This window comes from Nematostella vectensis, chromosome 10, assembly GCF_932526225.1.
Source record: "Nematostella vectensis chromosome 10, jaNemVect1.1, whole genome shotgun sequence".
Taxonomy (NCBI): Eukaryota; Metazoa; Cnidaria; class Anthozoa; order Actiniaria; family Edwardsiidae; genus Nematostella; species Nematostella vectensis.
The window spans coordinates 4,396,297-4,413,377 of record NC_064043.1 but is presented as its reverse complement, the minus strand read 5'-3'; the positions used below and the strand labels follow the sequence as shown (position 1 = coordinate 4,413,377).

Genomic DNA, 17,081 nt, shown 5'->3' with positions numbered 1-17,081 from the left:
AAGCCGCAGCAGGGACTAGACCCAGGAGCGCGCAGTCATCCTCGATTTTAACTTATGCTAAATTGCGCTTATGCTTATGTAGCATACATTTAAACTCATCGTCTGATAAGTTTGTGGTCAGGTATCGGATAGCTTGGTAACTTCCTAACCAAGCGCACCCGAGGAGCCAGGCCTCCGGGCCACAGCTCCCTGCTTATGTAGCATACATATAATTTTTGACAACAAAGAGCTGTCACAAGACGCCTGGGGAGGAGGCTAATTGTAGGCGTTTTTCGGGATTCCTGTGGCCGGGGCGCAACAGGAATCCCGAAACCTCGACTAAATTACCAGCTTCCGGTTCCGGTAGGGGAAGCCATCTTGCTTGATTTGGAAGATCGTTCGAAGCCACAAGAATGGAGAACAGCGAAGAACATAGCAAGGTAAACAATGCGATGGGGCAATTTTTAGTACTTTCGTATGAATTCAAACGTTCTCCTCAGTGATTTGTGCTAGCGTCGCCTAAGCCTAAGCTGTCGTGGCTATCTATTCATTCCCTTCCGTAGAACTTCGCGATATCCCTGGTTCTGAATCCAGGCAATTTTTAGTAAGAATTCACACATTCTGTTCAGCATAGCCAGGATTTGGTTAGGGGGGTTCTTTTCCGCTCGAAAAAGAAACAAGGCGCTTATTTAATTGGCCTAGATACAGTAAATACAGTAAATGTATGAGGCATTATTTTTTTTTTTCTTTTTAATGATAATTGGTTATTGATTCTCAAGTGAGGTGAGTATTTTACAAGACTAATGTTTTTTACATGATTACAGAAATGTATTAAATTAAATAAATACAGTGTTCACTATTATTTTGGTATTTTCCACCTCACAAGCCCCTCCCTTATTCACCATCCCACCCTCCCTTTCCTCACCATCCCTCCCCAGCCTACACCTCCCCAGCCTACCCCTACCCACCCCGCCCAACCCACCATCCCTAGTGTGAGCAAAAGGAAAAGCAGAGGAACGCAAGAACGACTACAAACAGAAAAGAAAAAAAAAGGATAAATTTTAAATATTCAAATGGTACCTGTGCCTGCGGCTGCAATAAAGATTCGCCCAAGATGGTCTTTAGCCTTCTTGTTTATAATTTATTTATTTTGTCCCATTTTCGTTTGTGATAGGAAAGGGAATCATTTTTAATCGCGCATATTCTTTCCAATCGTTTGTATTCTGTAATTCTTACTAAAAGCTGCTGTAGATTCAAAAGACAAGGGTTTTGCCTCCTTTTATATACAAAAAGTTTGAAAATAAGCACCAGGACATCACTGGGTGTTGAGTCACATCCCAAAATAATATTTTGATAAGTCATGTTTGGAAGAGTGATATTGTTTTGTGTTAAAAGAGATTTGAATTGAAGATAGAGGGTTTTGGTGGCAGAGCAGTCTACAATATGATGTATGAGGCATGATCTAAAATACAGGAGAAAATGCCTTGAAATGCCTGTTAAAAATCCTGGCTACACCGCTGAACAGCCTGTTCTGGCCGTGATAAGTACCAGTGACCCAAAAATGTATAAATGCAAAATAAACAAGACAACATCAAGAAATTCAGGCATCAGTCTAAGGAATAAATGGTCTTGAAGTTGCATCCCACCAATAGCAACTCTTCAAGCCAAATAATATCTCAGGTTCTTAAGCGGCCTAGCTGTATTTTAGATAATGTCTCATACATTTACTGTATTTTTGGCTGCTGAAAGGGGGGGGGGTCAAAAAAGTTTGGATACAGCTGACTAAGTGCAGCAGTGTTTGACTTTGACTTGACTGGCTTTAGAATACTCAAAATAGGGCGAGGTATCTCTTTTTGGTCTGATTTGTAAATTCAGATAAAAAAAGCTTAGGTTTCAATCTGTTAATTCAAAGTAAGCTTTACCTTTAGATAAAAAATGACCCTTTTAACAAAGTGAAAGAAATTTAAATCCTCACTAGAGCCATAACAAAACAAGCTTCCAATAATTACATTTTATGGGTAGCCAGTGATTGTTATTTCCATTCTTACATTCAATCATCTAAGTCATCATGAATTCATTTTAGGGAGTGTTCATTAAATACACTGAGGGGGGAGGAGGGAAGATATTGAGGTGGGCTCCAAAAATTTTTAACCATTAAAAGGAGGGGGGAGGGCTCCAAAAGATGGTCCTCTAAAGGAGGGGGGGGGGTTGAATTTCTTAGGAGCCATACTTTTCAGGTTTTATTGTCTTTTAAACCATGATATTGATACTTCCAGCTTTCAGTATATAACAGTTGAATTTACCGATTCAGTTTATTATCAATTAACAGGAACAAATGAAATAAAATTCTTTACAGTGGTGGAGCATGCAAATCCACAAAACGATATTCATACAATGTTTTATACGTTGGACATTATCCCTTTTTATACAGAAAAATAGTCTTAGCAAAAACAAATATATACAAAGGCATCCTTGAGGTTGGTTCTCAATTGGACATAAGCGCAAGTGAAACACACATAGTTTTCCGATTCTTAGAGCAAGTGCAAGCCAAAGGACAAGGGAACGAAAATGCTCAATTTTTTTGTTTGACCGATTCTTACTTGTGTTGCGCTTCCATTTACACTTGCGCCCTAGTGTGAGATCCAACCTTTAGGGGTGGACCATGTGACTCTTAAGGGGGGGGGGGGGGTGAAAAAATATTCTTGCAAGCAACTGATTGAAGAAAAAATCCCTGCAACGACCCAACACTGCACCATTTTGCACTATTTTACATAGAAAAAGATATACGAAATTATAAAGGCCGAAACCAAAAGTTGTGAAAAGATTTACCCTGCTAGCAGAACTTTTCTTTCTCTTTGTCTTTAACACTTTCCTTGCCGATTCGCATTAGGGTGTTTTCGCATTGTTCGTTTGTATTAAACAACACCGCCAATACAAGCACAAACGAGAAACACTACGGAAAAGCCTCTGTTAGCAGGGTAGAAGAGATGTCAGACTCTGGAATAATGATGAACTTGACTGAATCATAGTAATCATTTTTCAATTTTTTTTTTTGTTGTTGGGGGGGGGCTCTGAAAGGGGGGGACACCGAAAAAATGGTTACAATGAAAGGGGGGCTCTGAAATATTAAGGTGTCTTGAGTAAAAATCTTCCCTCCCCCCCTCGGTGTATTTAATGAACACTCCCTAATACCCCCCCCCCCCCCCCCTCCCTGAGCTGAGTTTATGAAAGGAGCTTGCTAGGTCCCTCCAAGTCCTTCCAGAATATAAAGAATATGACTAAAACTTTCTTCTTTGGGAAAATGTAATCATGTCGTGTCTAAATCTAAATATATTTACTTTTGGTTTAATTTGATGAATACACTTGATTTATCAGTTCTTTCGTCTACGGCCATGAGAAAGCATTGGTTCTCGAGTTGTCCCAATTCGATCTTCGATACTAATGTCAGGGGGATTCGTGTTAAAAGCATCTTCAATTTTTTTATTGTATATTCGACGCAAATTTTAGAATTACTGTGGTTGATTTGTCTACGAAAGCCAAATCATTTCAGTCACGCAATCAAGCGATCAAGGCGGAAGTCAGGTTTTGAGAAAGGGGTTTTGAGGTCATCTTATTTCTAGGAAATATACAACCTTGATGTTTGTCTCGCTCATCAATATTCTTATCAGCAAAAGAGTGCAGAAATCAATCACTTTCGTCCATTTTTCGAGCGTACTTGGTTGTAAAACAGCTGTCCAAACGAGTGTAACTGCATGTGCTGAAAATTCTACCTCGCACAAAGCGAAAGCATTCTCAAGTATTGGAGGGCCGTGAATGTTATGCTAAATCGTTGCTTTTCTGACTTTAGCATATTGCTAAAATTCCAATTTCTACCGGACGTTTCCAAACAACCTCGGCTGAGCAGACGACATGGCTTGCCTGTGTAGGATTTTCGAGACTGATCGGATCTTGAAGGTCACTATGCATTTCTTGTTTGGAGTGCCCCCGAAATGGATGATGGGACAGAATGGCCGTCCTCGTTGGCACCTTAGTTTCGTCTCTGTTGCTCTGACATTACTGCAATGGTACTCTTACGGGAGTGAGATCTACGTAGCGCAGACCTATTGGCGATCAGACTGGGTGCCAGGTCAACCGGTAATGCCGTTAGAAGCCTTCGTGGTGTTGTGCGCATTGAATCTCTCAGAGACCATTACATTTACTCTTTTCGTGGTTTATTTTTATTGGCCTTCGCATAACTTCATACATGATATCATTTGTTCGATTTGATTCTCTCTCAGCTTGCGGGTTCTCTGATGATTGCTTGCAAGTTCGCGTTTCCGTTTATCGTCGCGAGTCACGTGACTCGTAGCTTTGAAAATATGTATAAGCGATTTAATCGTGAGATCAACCCGGGGGATTTTCCCGAACTAAATGTGTTCATGAGTTATTGCTCGCGATGCCGCGCAGGTTTTTCCGTGCTAGGAGTTCGCGTCACGTGGGAACTCGCGGTCATCTCGCTTCTCTCGTGTTTTGTCGGATTCTTTAAATTGTTCAAAAGAATTGCGTGACTTTTAGAAGGTATTATTGTTGTAATGCATGATTAAGGTAACTTATCGTGCTCTCATTACAGCTAAAATTCTGGATTACAGCTTAGAATCAAAATTGTGTTGTTGCTTTTTAATGAAGTGAGGGGAACCGGAACACCTATGAGAAGCAGAGACACATAGTTACGGTCTACAAACTGCACCACACAGGCTCCACCAATAATAATGATAATCACTGTATCGCTAAAATCTTTTGTAAACTCAATTGACACATTTTAATTATCTAGTAAATATTAAAAATATATTTAACAAATAGATCTCATTTTTGCGTGCGTCTGTCCTCTAATAGATGCACAGATGACGTCACAGCGTATCATGAACAAAAAGCTCGCAATGAGACGCAGACGAACAACAGTAAAAATGTTACAATCTAGTTTTTGGAGAGCGCGTATGCTGACGCCAAGCGTGCGTGTGTCCTCTTATAACACATGATCCCACATGATCCCTCGTCCAATCAGAGCGCGCTCTTTACGAGTGTCGTTTTCTAATGTCTATTTCTACTCTGGGTCCATGTATTCGAGAATGGATCCCAGAAGACCGAAGAGGATTTTCGGGAAAAGATATGCCTTGTGTATCGTGGAAATTCCTCATCATTAGTGTCCCGCGCTGTATCTCTCCACACTCTGCGTTCTGCTGTTGCACTTGGTACTTCCTACCGTGGGACCCCTGTCTCCCTTAATTAAGAACCGATAAACAGCTTCCTGGACCCCAAGGGGAGCCAGCCTGAATTTCACAGACTTCTTTCTCTGTTACAAGTTCTTCCGTAAACACAACCTTTCCAGTGTGGAAAGGATTTGGCGGATTTACCAAGTTATGCGTAATGTGTAATATCTGGCGATTCCTATAGAATGCCAATGACGCCTGCCATTTTGCGCTTTAAAATGTCAGACTCGTGGATTATTTTTTTATGTTTTCTCACAAATAGATCTTTGTGTGTATGTAAAAGAAAATAAGGAAATAAAGTGATTGATTGACATTTTTAAAACTCACTTTTGGCGCCCAATGACTTGGGGAGTGGTTCTCTTATCCAATGATTTTTATGAAAGGTACATATCCAATAAATGTCTGCCTCCGCGTGAATGAGTGTAGAATTATATGATAATCCAATTGTTTCTCAGGATTACAAGTTTCTCATTGAACATCAGTGGAATGGAGACGCCATCACCCATTCTTCTCCAGCTGAAGTGCGCATGGCTTTCAGTGAGGGATCTGTGAGGGTGGGTGTGAGTGGACCCCTCCTGGAAGACTCTAGAATTCCTCGCTCTCCCCCAGGGCAACCGTGTGACGAGCTCTGGGAGTATGACGGTATGTGAATTGGGGTGTTTGTTGGCGGGCGTGGGAGGGGAGGTTGTGATGGGGGTGGACGTGTGAGTAAATATATATTAGAAAATATAACTAACACACGATTCTGGTGGTTATTTCTTTGATAATGATTGATTATGTTTATAATGATGATGACTACGACAATGATGATAAAGTTATAAACAATAATTCTCTCTAAATTTTAGTCGTAGAAATATTTTTCCTGGGTGAGAAGGATAAGTACTTGGAAGTCGAGTTTTGTCCGTAAGTATGTCCCCTATTATAATGTGCTTTAAGAACGATATTCGTTGTAGTCTTTGATCTATCTTGTTTTTTGGGGGATAAATGCCCGAGAGTACTGTCTGCAATTCAATAAAGAAGATGGAGGATAATCTATATTTATGAAAAAATATTTATCTAAAAAAATTCATAGCTTGAAACTTCATGTTCGAGTCTTTATTTATTTTATTTTTCTGGAAAGAATGCTTTTATAGTGAGTTTGAAGCCCACGAACTGTTGAGTGTTTTAATCTAAAGCTCTATTCTATTTAAATCTGTACTCCGGGTCTAGTTCCCGATTCGAGATCAGTAGATTGTTGACATGGTCTCGTGTTTACCCTCAGCCACGGGCAACACTTGGTACTGCTTCTTGACGGCACCAGGAACATGTTTAAGGTAAATGTACCAGAAAAAAGTTCACAGATCAGAGAAGAAAAAAACTGCTCTGAGAAGCCTTAAAATTTTGTCCCGACAAGCCTTTCGCACCGCGCACCGCTGTCTGTTGTCTCTTCTTTTCTCTTAGGACAAGCTTCCGCTCCAGTTCACTGCTGTCAAGGATAGCCGCGCAAGCCGATGGACCGGGTCGGCCACCATTCCACTTGAGTACTTCCCACCCGGAGTATGTAAGATGAACGCGTATGCGATACATGGGTCAGCGGAGTCTCGCCAGTATGAAGCTCTGTATCCTGCTTCCAAGGATTTCCCTGCGCCGGATTTGTGAGTATTGTGCATTTTTTTTCCTGTGCGATTTTGGTGTTTCCGTGTAGAGATAAGGAGCGTTGTGGTATTTGTGGGGGAGGGGGGGGACTAAGGATGGATGCGCCCCTTTATTTATAGAATCGCTGGTGAACGATTTTAGTCGTTCAGTTCAATGCCATAATGTATTTATCTTATGTTTGATTTCGTTTTAGCCATCGGTTGCAGTTTTTTCAAGACTTCAATTTTAAGTCCCTCTTTCCCCGTGGGTTTGTCATCCCTGAGTCGCCACTGTGGAAGGCCAGGGCGTAAGGAACGTCTTACGTCTGAGGTGGGTACTTGGTGTATCCTTGAAAAAATCACCGTATTTCAACCAAAAGGCTTATACTGCGCTTCAGCTGCTTCAGACGGCGTCTTTTCTTTGTTAGACGGCCTCGTAGATTTTGCTTTGAATGTTTTTGTAGATAGATAAATAGTATGTTTTGGTGCAGCGTTCACATGTCGACTATCGTATGAAATGGATCAGTAATATCCGATACCACATGCCCAAGCCGCACATGGACGCATGCGTACTAGCAAACCTCGTCCTATTCTCACGCGCCAAATAAGCCACAGGACACTAAAACATAGACAAAACTCGTTCGCAGACCGCTGGTCGCTTACGCCTGCGCTTGTGTTTTTTTTATTTGCACTTGAACACTAGGGCTAACAACTACTTGATGCAGGGTCTGACCAATCCTTACTCTACTTTTCGGTTTTAGTCAGAACAAGCCTAGAATAGCATTGTATGTCGCCAAACCCCTATTTTTTCATATGAAAAGGGTTTAATAAAGCTGCGATGTTTATCGTCACCTTGTGCTGGTATGTACCACGCAAATTTAACGTACAATCTCTTTGTCGACATGAAGAGACTTCTATCAGTTTCGTTTGCGAGTAAAACTTCAACCGTAAATTTTAAAGAAAAAAACAACGTCGATACTGAACGATGATTAACGGAAATTGCTTGGCTAGCTCAAATACAAGTTAGAATGTTTGCGCACATTAGTAAAACGAGAGTAAAGAGTCGATTCCATGTGACGAGCGTTTATGTGAATATTTCTCTGTTTGCCGCATCGAGTCCATAACCTCGCCTCCAGTAAGGGACTTTATGTAGTTTCGAAGCTTGTGACTCCTAGTGTTTCTTAGCGGAATACCGGCCACATGAAACAAGACTATGAAGTCAGCTTGCTGTAGTGTTAGGCTGTGATTGTTCTGTGCGCGCCGCGTCGTATCTCGCACCCCTAGCGAGAGACTACCAGCACGATGTTGTCGTGACCCAAAGTGTTTGTGAGCGTAATTGCCCACCACGCGAAACCAGAGTAAAGTCAAATTGCGGTTAGGTATGACGATGTGATTGCTCTGAGCACCCCATCGGATCCCATAACCTTAACTCGCAGCAGTGAGTGAGTGCGAGTGGTCTCGAAGTTGTCGTGACTCAAAGTGTTTGTGAGCGTAATGGCCGACCACGTGAAACATGGTAAATTAGTCACGGGAGAAGCACACTTTTCACCTCTCCGCCCACTTATTCGAAAGCGTCTTTACTTCTTTTAAGAGTGACAGCTTTTAAATTGGCAGTCTTTGGGATATTTTTGGCATTAAAAATGTATTAGAATTAGTTCTAATTTCCTCGCTGTGGCAGGTGACGTCTTGCTACAAGAACAATTCACAAAAATGGGAAAAGTAAAGCGTTAAAATTTGAAAATTGGAACTTGTAGTGGGATAGCCTGTAAAATTGTAAAATGCATGAACTTGGCTCTTGCTGTTGCTTGGATTAAACACCTTCGACTTTTAGGTTTTCATTCTACTTTTTAAGATTCTCTGGTCGTACATTGAGAGTTGTTTTGGGTTGGCGGATCTGGAGTCTTTGGAACACATCAGCTGTGGTGTTTTGCTTTAGGCTAGAATGTGTAATTCCTTCTAAAGCTCTTAGCTCTTTGCAAAAGTTTTTGACGTTTAAATCACCAGCAAAATTGCGAACAAAGAAAGAAAAAATTGAAAAAGAGATATTATTTGGATGAATCTAACAAACTGTCAAAGTTGTGCACGAAGTCGGCGCCATTTGCGTAACGCTTATGTTAGCGTTGCCCTACGCAATGATTTATCAATATCCCGGGAAATAAGATTGGTTGAGAATTGTTAAAATAAACGAACCCCTAATACTTTTACGTAAAAAGGAAATAAAATAAGGCACGTAGCACCAAAACAAAAAACTAGACCCGATCATTAAACTCATAGTTATTCATAACAACCAGAATCCAACAGGATTCTGGTTCTAGGAATGAATAAAAGAGTTTCCCCTTTTATCAAGCCTGCTGTTGCGAGATATATGTTTTTAACTTCGCTCAAAACTCATCTAAAAATGAAGTGGCTCTTCTCGCGCTTTCGGTGGACGTTCTCTACTTTGTATAAGTTTCGTGGTTTAAAACCACAGACTAAGAGTTATACTTGACTTATTTCACTTTTTGTGGAAATAAACGAAATAACACGAAGCACTGTATCTTCCATTCCGGATGTGCCATCGTTGTTTTGTGAATCTAGTTAAGTGAAAAGCAATTTTGCATGGGAAGTTTTTTCATGGCGTCCGTATGTCTTTCCTTTTAGATCATTTTACAAATATAAGTGATGTGCCTTGGATTTTTATTTTTATTTTTCTGTTACTTATGAATTATGATAAATCAGATATTTCAGACGCCGCAGGATGCGGTGAAAACACCCTCATATTCACATTAAATCGGTTACCAAATAATGAGCTAAATGTCTCAACAATTTTCATATATACTCTCAAAGTGGATTCCAAATGTCCTGTTTGAGCGTTTAATTAACACTTAATACCATCTCGTCTAATGCTATGTACTTTCTCAGTTATGAATTCTCACTTTACGTTCCTTCTCTGGACGCAAAAGACAGTTTGATTCCAATAGGCATCCATCAAAGTGTCCTCGGGTTGTATCTCTTAAGTTAACGCGCAAGTTGTGACGAGAGTATCGACATTTGAGGTTAGCTATCGATAACGATCGAGTCAATAAGAGCGAAAAGATTCTATTGTCATGGGCTGTGTTTCGCGGCTAATTGGTTGCATTGATTGCGGACGCCTTCACATCTTTTGCAGGTGATGTGAGGTTTCTAGCACAAAGCGTGGAGAACTGACGAAGTATCAGGGCCCTGCCCCGTCTGCTAACACTCATATATAGACTCTCTCCTTCTTAAACTCCACAAGAAGCCCAGCTTTCAAAGGTGAACGTTCACGCGGGCGTACCCCAAGATCTCACCTTCAATAATGGAGCGCTGTTTACAGATTTTGGTTCTAAGCCTCGTGTTATTACTTTGTACTTTTTCTGTTACAAATGCCATCTCGAGCGGGCCAAACAGTGGTATTGCGTATCCCTGGTTCAAGCGAAATCCCGCTCAATCAAGACATGAGGTAAACATATTATTTTCTTTACTGGGCTAGAAAGAGAAACTCTTATAAAATAATAATATATATGTTTTAGGGGGGTTGTAAATTTATGCAGTATAAGAAAATTAACAGAGAATCGGAACAAAAATTAAATGGCTAGTTTATCCCTAGTTTATCCATAAGCTTTGTCCCTTCCGCAACTGTTGTTCTCCTTAATATTTTCATAAGGATCATATAATCGTTCATGTTTCGCCATAAGAATGCGACGTGTAAGTGTGTACTTAAAATCTATTGCGCATTTTTTTCATATAAATTCTTTTTTTTTATCTCCAATGTAATATTCTCCAAGTATCGATCCACTCGAACATGAGAGCGAGTGAATGTGTTGAATGCAATATTTAATCATTGGTAAAGTTGTTATCAGATTCGGATATGGAGGTTGGTTGGGTTATCGGTTTTTCGGTTACCGCTTGTTACTTATGAGAAGTATTATGATATAAACCGCTCTTGTGCGTACTTGATAGCATAACGAGACATACCGCACTTGTGCCATCTGGCTCTTTGTTTTTCGCTAATCCCTCCGAGCACCATCAATAGCAGCTTCAATAGGAACATTGTTCAGCTCAATAGTGCCCGATAACTTATCTCTATGAGCTTTTCATGAGGATGCAGGGGATAAATTAACAAAGAATAAAATAAAACAAAGACAGTTGGGTGAATTTGGGTTATAAAAAAAAAACGTCTAAGTACATCCGAAAGATTGGTATAGGGGTTAGGGTGCGAAAATTTATATTGGTGTTCTTGGCCAGTATTAAACAAGCTGAGTTTTGTCATAAATGATCAGGCTTTTACCCACGAAATGCTCTTTTGAGAATTTTAGTAATTTTTTTGGTGCACTGAAAAGTGTGTTATGGTTAATAATGTTCTAATGCAATTCTCAATTTCAGTCAGCTAAGAGTAAAGGCCTCAATCTAAGGCTACGCAGCATCTGCGAGCGCTCACCTAGAACTGTTATATGTAACAGAAAGAGATTTGCAGAGCCGCCAGGGGCCTGGAGACGACGGATGGACGCATGGGCAGAATTGGACTAGACCGCTGACTATCTTAATTGCCAAAGTGTGTGCGGTGTGCTTAGTGTGGCTGCTGGTGGTTTTATAACTCAGTCGGCAAGAACTTGAACAAGTTGCTTGGTCTAAATACCTGTAATAAATATAGTTTTCGTATTCCCTTCAATGATCTACCATCTTGTAAAACCTGGAAAAAAACCTGACTTGTTAAACTAATAAACGTTAGAGCCGTTATTACCGGCTGTTTTAAATATATTTGAAACTATGTTATCAGTGGTGGATTCAGGGGGCTCCAGGGGGGGCTACCTTCGGACGAAATTTTGGAAGAAATGTGAAGTGCCCCCTTCCCCTTCAACCTTCGAGAATTATCTGGATCCTCCCATGGTTATTGTACAGTGAGTGCCCCTCCCTCCGAGAAGCTACAATTTTTTAGAAAATCTAGAACCAACAACAAAAAAAGAAAATGATAAAAGATGAAAGTCTGTTTTGCTAGCCGAACGTCTTGTTACAAGCCGCATCAGATACAAAGAAATGAATATTAATCCTATATTAGATGTAAAGTCGGTGGCGAGTTGACTAATTGTGGTGTCGAGTTGACTGTAAATCCCTGCATATGCATCTACATGCTTTTTTAATCGCTTGCAAGTTACACCCAAACATTTTATTCGAGTCACACAGATATACATATTAAAAAAATTCAAGGTGTTTTATGATGTTTCATTCTACCTCCCCGAGCATGGTGGGGTGCGTCACTATGGAAACCACCCTCAATGTCTGGGTATGCCATTTAGGCTGCACTTGTACGCTAACGCTTGGTCATGGTTAGTTTTAACTACGATAATATTGTACTTAGCCATTGGCAAAATACATTTTCACGTTATACGCTGTTATCACGAAACTCGCTAACGCACAATGTCATTAATACTTTAAAACCGGAGTCGTCCTGGCGCCTATTTTTCGGCACTTAGGGAAGTAGTGGTGTAGAATTCTACGCTTGAAAAAAATTAGATCCAATTTCTATATATATAGTGTCTAAAAGACTACGCGTTGTATTTTTTAATCAATTTAACGATAAGACGCAACAAATATTTAAGCCTGCCTACTGTTTGACGGACTATTAAACCATATTGATTCAAAAGAGGAAGAAACTTGGATGACCTATTAGACTACGGCCTCTGGGTCACGGTATGCACTGGTTGTCTAGTAGATGATACAAAACTTGCGTTAAAAACGTGTGCAAGTATTAGTTACCCGGCATGCTTTGCGCGCCATCCAATGTCGACTCCCATATTGCTAATATACATTCACAACTATAAAGTTAGCCTCCAATTGAGGTTGAAGTTGTCACAAGAGAAAATAGGTGGGAAGCTATTTTATTCAAGTCTATTTGATTACCTAAACGCACAATTAAAAGAATGCAAAAAGCACCAATTACAACAAGTAATGACGTGCTTGACTTTTGAATTAGAAATTAATTAAATATAACATAAATTTACACAATTTGCGCAACCGGCTGTACTGCTGTACTCTTCTTTTTTTCTGCTTGCAGGCGGTGGATGGCGATAACCCGTGGGAACGGCCGTGTTGTCCCATGTGACTACCGAATCCGAGTTTCTTACTACAAACAGACCACCCTTTCTAAATACTTTGATGATTTACTACCCCTTTCACTGCAGAGAGTGATTGCAAATAGAAACACTTCAAAACTCAAGCATCAATAAGCGGATTACCTAAGCCCTCTAATTAGTATTTAAGAGTTGTCACTTGAAACTCATCTGTTTGTCTGGTGTAGATAAACGCAAAGGCATCTAATTAAAGCTTGCTCTATTTTGGATTAACGGACTATTAAATGATCCCAGACTAGATTTACCACTGAGATATTTTACAGCAGCGCAGCCAGGATTTTTAACAGGAGGGGGCCAAAAAGGCACTTTCAAGGCATTTTCTCCTGTGTTTTAGATAATGTCTCATACATTTACTGTATTTTTGGCTGCTAGAAGGGCCATCCCCTGGCTACGCCCCTGTTTAAACTAGGGGCCGTTCCCAGAAATCATAGGCTATTGCTAACCGAGAGATAAATACGGTCTTGACATTTGATTGGATGAAAAGGGCATTCATCCCCGGGTTAGCACATGGCCAGTAAACCTGCTACCTAGAAACCCGGCCCAGGTCATTTAACACCGATGATTTAACGATGATTTTCTCAGTAAATAATATACAGAAGCTTGAAACCACATGTGTTTTATTTCTAGTAACATTTTCCCCTGGATAAGACCCAGCTTTGCGTAGTGTGTGGTAAACAGGGCTTACCTCTCTAGGCTCTTAATCTTTTATACCTATAGGGTACGTAACACTATATAAGAATCGCTTAACGCTTTCGATACGATCTTACTGTCTAGCACAGATACGATGGTTAATTTAGCTTTGCTCTATTTTGAACTCAATTACTCGGACTAGAAGATAACCGATACACGCAAGCTTTATTGCTGGGCTAAGAAATTGTCTACCATTGAAGATTGTCTACCAATGAGGATTGCGGGGAAAGAGGGACCTATGTTTTGTCTTTGTTTGAACACAGGACTTCTTTTTCTTCGTAAAGAAATAAAAACAGCTATGATATACTGGAAGCGTGGAGATTCTTGCGTCAGATTTGTGTGCTTTTTGTTACAAACTGTTACAAATATTGAACAACATTTCAGTTGTGTTTAAATAAAAGCGCGCGAAAAGGCGAGAAATTGACTGTGCGTTATTAACACATATGTAATGAATAACATATAGCACTCATAAATTTGATTTGATACCTTGGTTTCCTTAGAACACCTAAAACAGTAGTTAAATACAATCTGTCTAGGGGGTATACGCAAAAGTGTTGTTGAATATGGCGACTCTTTAGTAAAAAAAAATATACACAACTTTAAGACGGGTAGCGCAGCCGCTCCCTTAGCCATCACTTGCTCCAAATGAGTAACAAAGGCACAAAGAACGCAAAACCTTGAGAATGATAATAGGAAGTCCCCGTGAAACAATATAGACCATTTTAACCAATTTACGTTAATGATTCGTGGAAAAGGCGTTTTTAAAATGGCTAATTCAGGACGCCTTTGGGGCTTTCTTTTCTTTGTCTAGTATGCGTTAGCAAAAGATGCATATATAAACCATAACGTAAAAACGCTACACAACTTTAGTTTCACAGACTCTCATAGCATTTTTTTTTTAGAAAATACATTAGGTGCTTTATCATATGCCCTTAGTCTAAGAGTAATGCCCCCTCATTCGGCATAGGAACACTCTTAATAACCCTTTTACCACCAATGCGTGGGAAGTTTTATTATAGCGTAAAGATACCGCGTTTTCTCTTCAAAACTCAGTGCCTTAACCACGCCTTGGAGTTGATGTGATTCACCTACTAATGACAGTGGTTCCGAGTTCACCGAATTTTACATCCGCTTTTATGCCTAGTTATCAGTGATCAAAGACTAACCTGCCGCCTTATTGACTCAACCGAACAAACGCTTCTATTCAATGACAGCCACATTTCCTGATATTTCTTGAAAAACAATATGTACCTAAAATGTTGAGACTGTGTTTCTTATATGTTTTGAGCGATTTCCTTCAGACGAAACTATTGCATTTTCCTCAATCGAATGCTAATATTTGTGATTTAGGGCTAACACAAACATTGGTTACACCTCCTTCTCAAGCGGAATGACATGTACTCAGAATGTACTCAGAATGTGTGAATTATTTTTGTGAGGGGATGGAAGTGGGACAAAATACATCTCGAAAGTAATTGCATCATATTTTATGCATCCATTTGTTCATTTCTAGGCATAAGGCCATAATAACTTTTTCGTGCTCTACTACATATCAACGATATCGGCTAATATTTTATGCAGTTAGTAAGAAAACTGACAAGAAATATACGTTGTCCGCTTTAGGAGTGTATTGCCCCTATGGCTCAGATAAAAGTAACACTAAAAGGGCTCTAGTTGCCCGGTTTATAGAGATATAGGTCATCGGCATCCGAGAGGGAAATGAAACCATACGTGTGTTACATTGCTTTCTTAAAAAAGTTAAACCAATCCTTCGGATTCTACGGCAATTTATGTGTTATGGTTGTCATGGACGCCATGCTTGTTCTTGCTGTACTAGTCTTTGACTTCTTTGGTTGTAGCGTTTTGTTATCGTAGGCGGTTGTTTTTTTACGCCTTCTTTAGATCAACAGCTGTATTTTTCAATTGCTTTGATATCAAAGAAGTGGCTGATTGATTCTTTAATGCCTAGTGCCCTGTGGGAGGGTATTACGGAAAGCTTTGAACCCAAACTGAAAACACATAATTGGGCATTCAATTTTAAGAAAAGGAGATATCACATTTTGTTAGAGCGAAATAGACTGGGTGTAGTCCAAAGTAATTATCGTTATTGCTAGCACAACCTGCGCGTCCTGTCGAAGGTCCTTAAGAGAAGCACTCTCGAGAACACAATCATCTGAGAGGTCTTCCTTAGAGATTAACCAATCAGAAGCGACAGAAAGCGCGCGATCGCTTTTACAAGGGCAGGCCGATAACAATAACGTGCTCTTGGTTAAAGTGATACTTAGAAAAGACTTTTGCGGTCTTGTCCGAATTGGATGCAATTTACAGCAGCAAATAAGAGAATCCGAGAAATTTTATAACCTTTTCGTATTTAATTATTTTGAATGTTTATGGAGGTCACAAATTTAGTTTATTTTTTTAATTCTATTCATTTTTATTACAACTTTTGTTCCCATTGATAAAGAAAAACACATTTTTTATTTAGCTTTACGTTCTCTGGTTGTATATTTTTTACTTGTGTAATTTACTGTTTGTCTACCCGGGTTAAACTAGTTTTAAGTCAATAGTTTTTATCAATGCCTTTTTGCACTTTTTATCTCGTTTTATTTGCTTCTGTTGACATTTGTTTATTTTGCGCAGGACTGTACGTGTAGTATGAAAAAAGATAAAAAAATGTCTTTTGATTCTCCGCGCACGTTCGGTAATAAAGCTCCTGTTCTTTCCACGATATATGCAGGTGAACTAACATAAATGACCTCTCCTCACACAATTAAGACAATAAAATACCCAAATTGCATCCCGATTTCCGATCAATCTAAAGATTATTCCATTTTTATTCTTGTTTCCCAGCAGTAATAATCTGGCTACACTGTGATTAGGTTATATTCTAAGTTTAGATTCCATTTGAGACAATCAATGGTCGGATGGCGCCTTTGGTTGCAATAGCCGGAGCTTCCATACACATAATCATAATTCAAATGTCTGCATTTAGATCGACAGCTTCACGAAAAACTAGAGTTGGTAAAACGCTTTAAACAAATACGTGTCATACGTCTCTGAGACGTTTGAAAACCACAACCTGACGATGTTATCGTGATAAAACATATCTTGTACCGGGCGGTCTAAATTCGCGAATAGAGCCTTTTGCTTTAGGGTAATTCAAACCATAATTGACTTTTTCTTCCGATCTTCGATACGTCATTAATATGAACTCGAAAGCTATACATTTGTGGTTCTATAGTCCGTTTTCTTATAAAGGGTTTTGCATCAAGGGGTATAATATCCTTTTTCGTGGATTTAAATATGGATGTATTATTAACGTGGATTGTATTAGCAAAATATACTGTTTTGAGTCCATCAGTTATTTTGCGTGGAAAAAGCCAGTAATTGCTTTTACAACTGAAGTTCGGTTTAAGTTATTTAAC

At 39.6% G+C, this 17,081-nt stretch overlaps 1 protein-coding gene across 3 annotated transcripts; it reads left to right on the top strand.

The window, feature by feature from the left end:
- The first annotated feature begins 262 nt into the window (after positions 1 to 262).
- LOC5510208 (UPF0462 protein C4orf33 homolog) lies at positions 263 to 13,572 on the top strand. Of its 3 annotated transcripts, XR_004295572.2 has the most exons (8): positions 263 to 419; positions 5,681 to 5,867; positions 6,071 to 6,128; positions 6,487 to 6,538; positions 6,666 to 6,859; positions 7,054 to 7,169; positions 9,987 to 10,298; positions 11,222 to 11,596. XR_004295572.2 is itself a non-coding variant. In XM_001630661.3 (7 exons), the coding sequence occupies exons 1-6, from the start codon at positions 393 to 395 to the stop codon at positions 7,148 to 7,150; spliced, it is 615 nt and encodes a 204-aa protein (XP_001630711.3). In that variant the 5' UTR covers positions 263 to 392; the 3' UTR covers positions 7,151 to 7,169; positions 12,891 to 13,572. The 3 variants fall into 3 exon arrangements, 2 of the variants coding, with proteins under 2 accessions (XP_001630711.3, XP_032235222.2); XM_001630661.3 differs by lacking the exons at positions 9,987 to 10,298; positions 11,222 to 11,596 and adding an exon at positions 12,891 to 13,572; XM_032379331.2 differs by lacking the exon at positions 9,987 to 10,298.
- Positions 13,573 to 17,081: the final 3,509 nt, after the last annotated feature.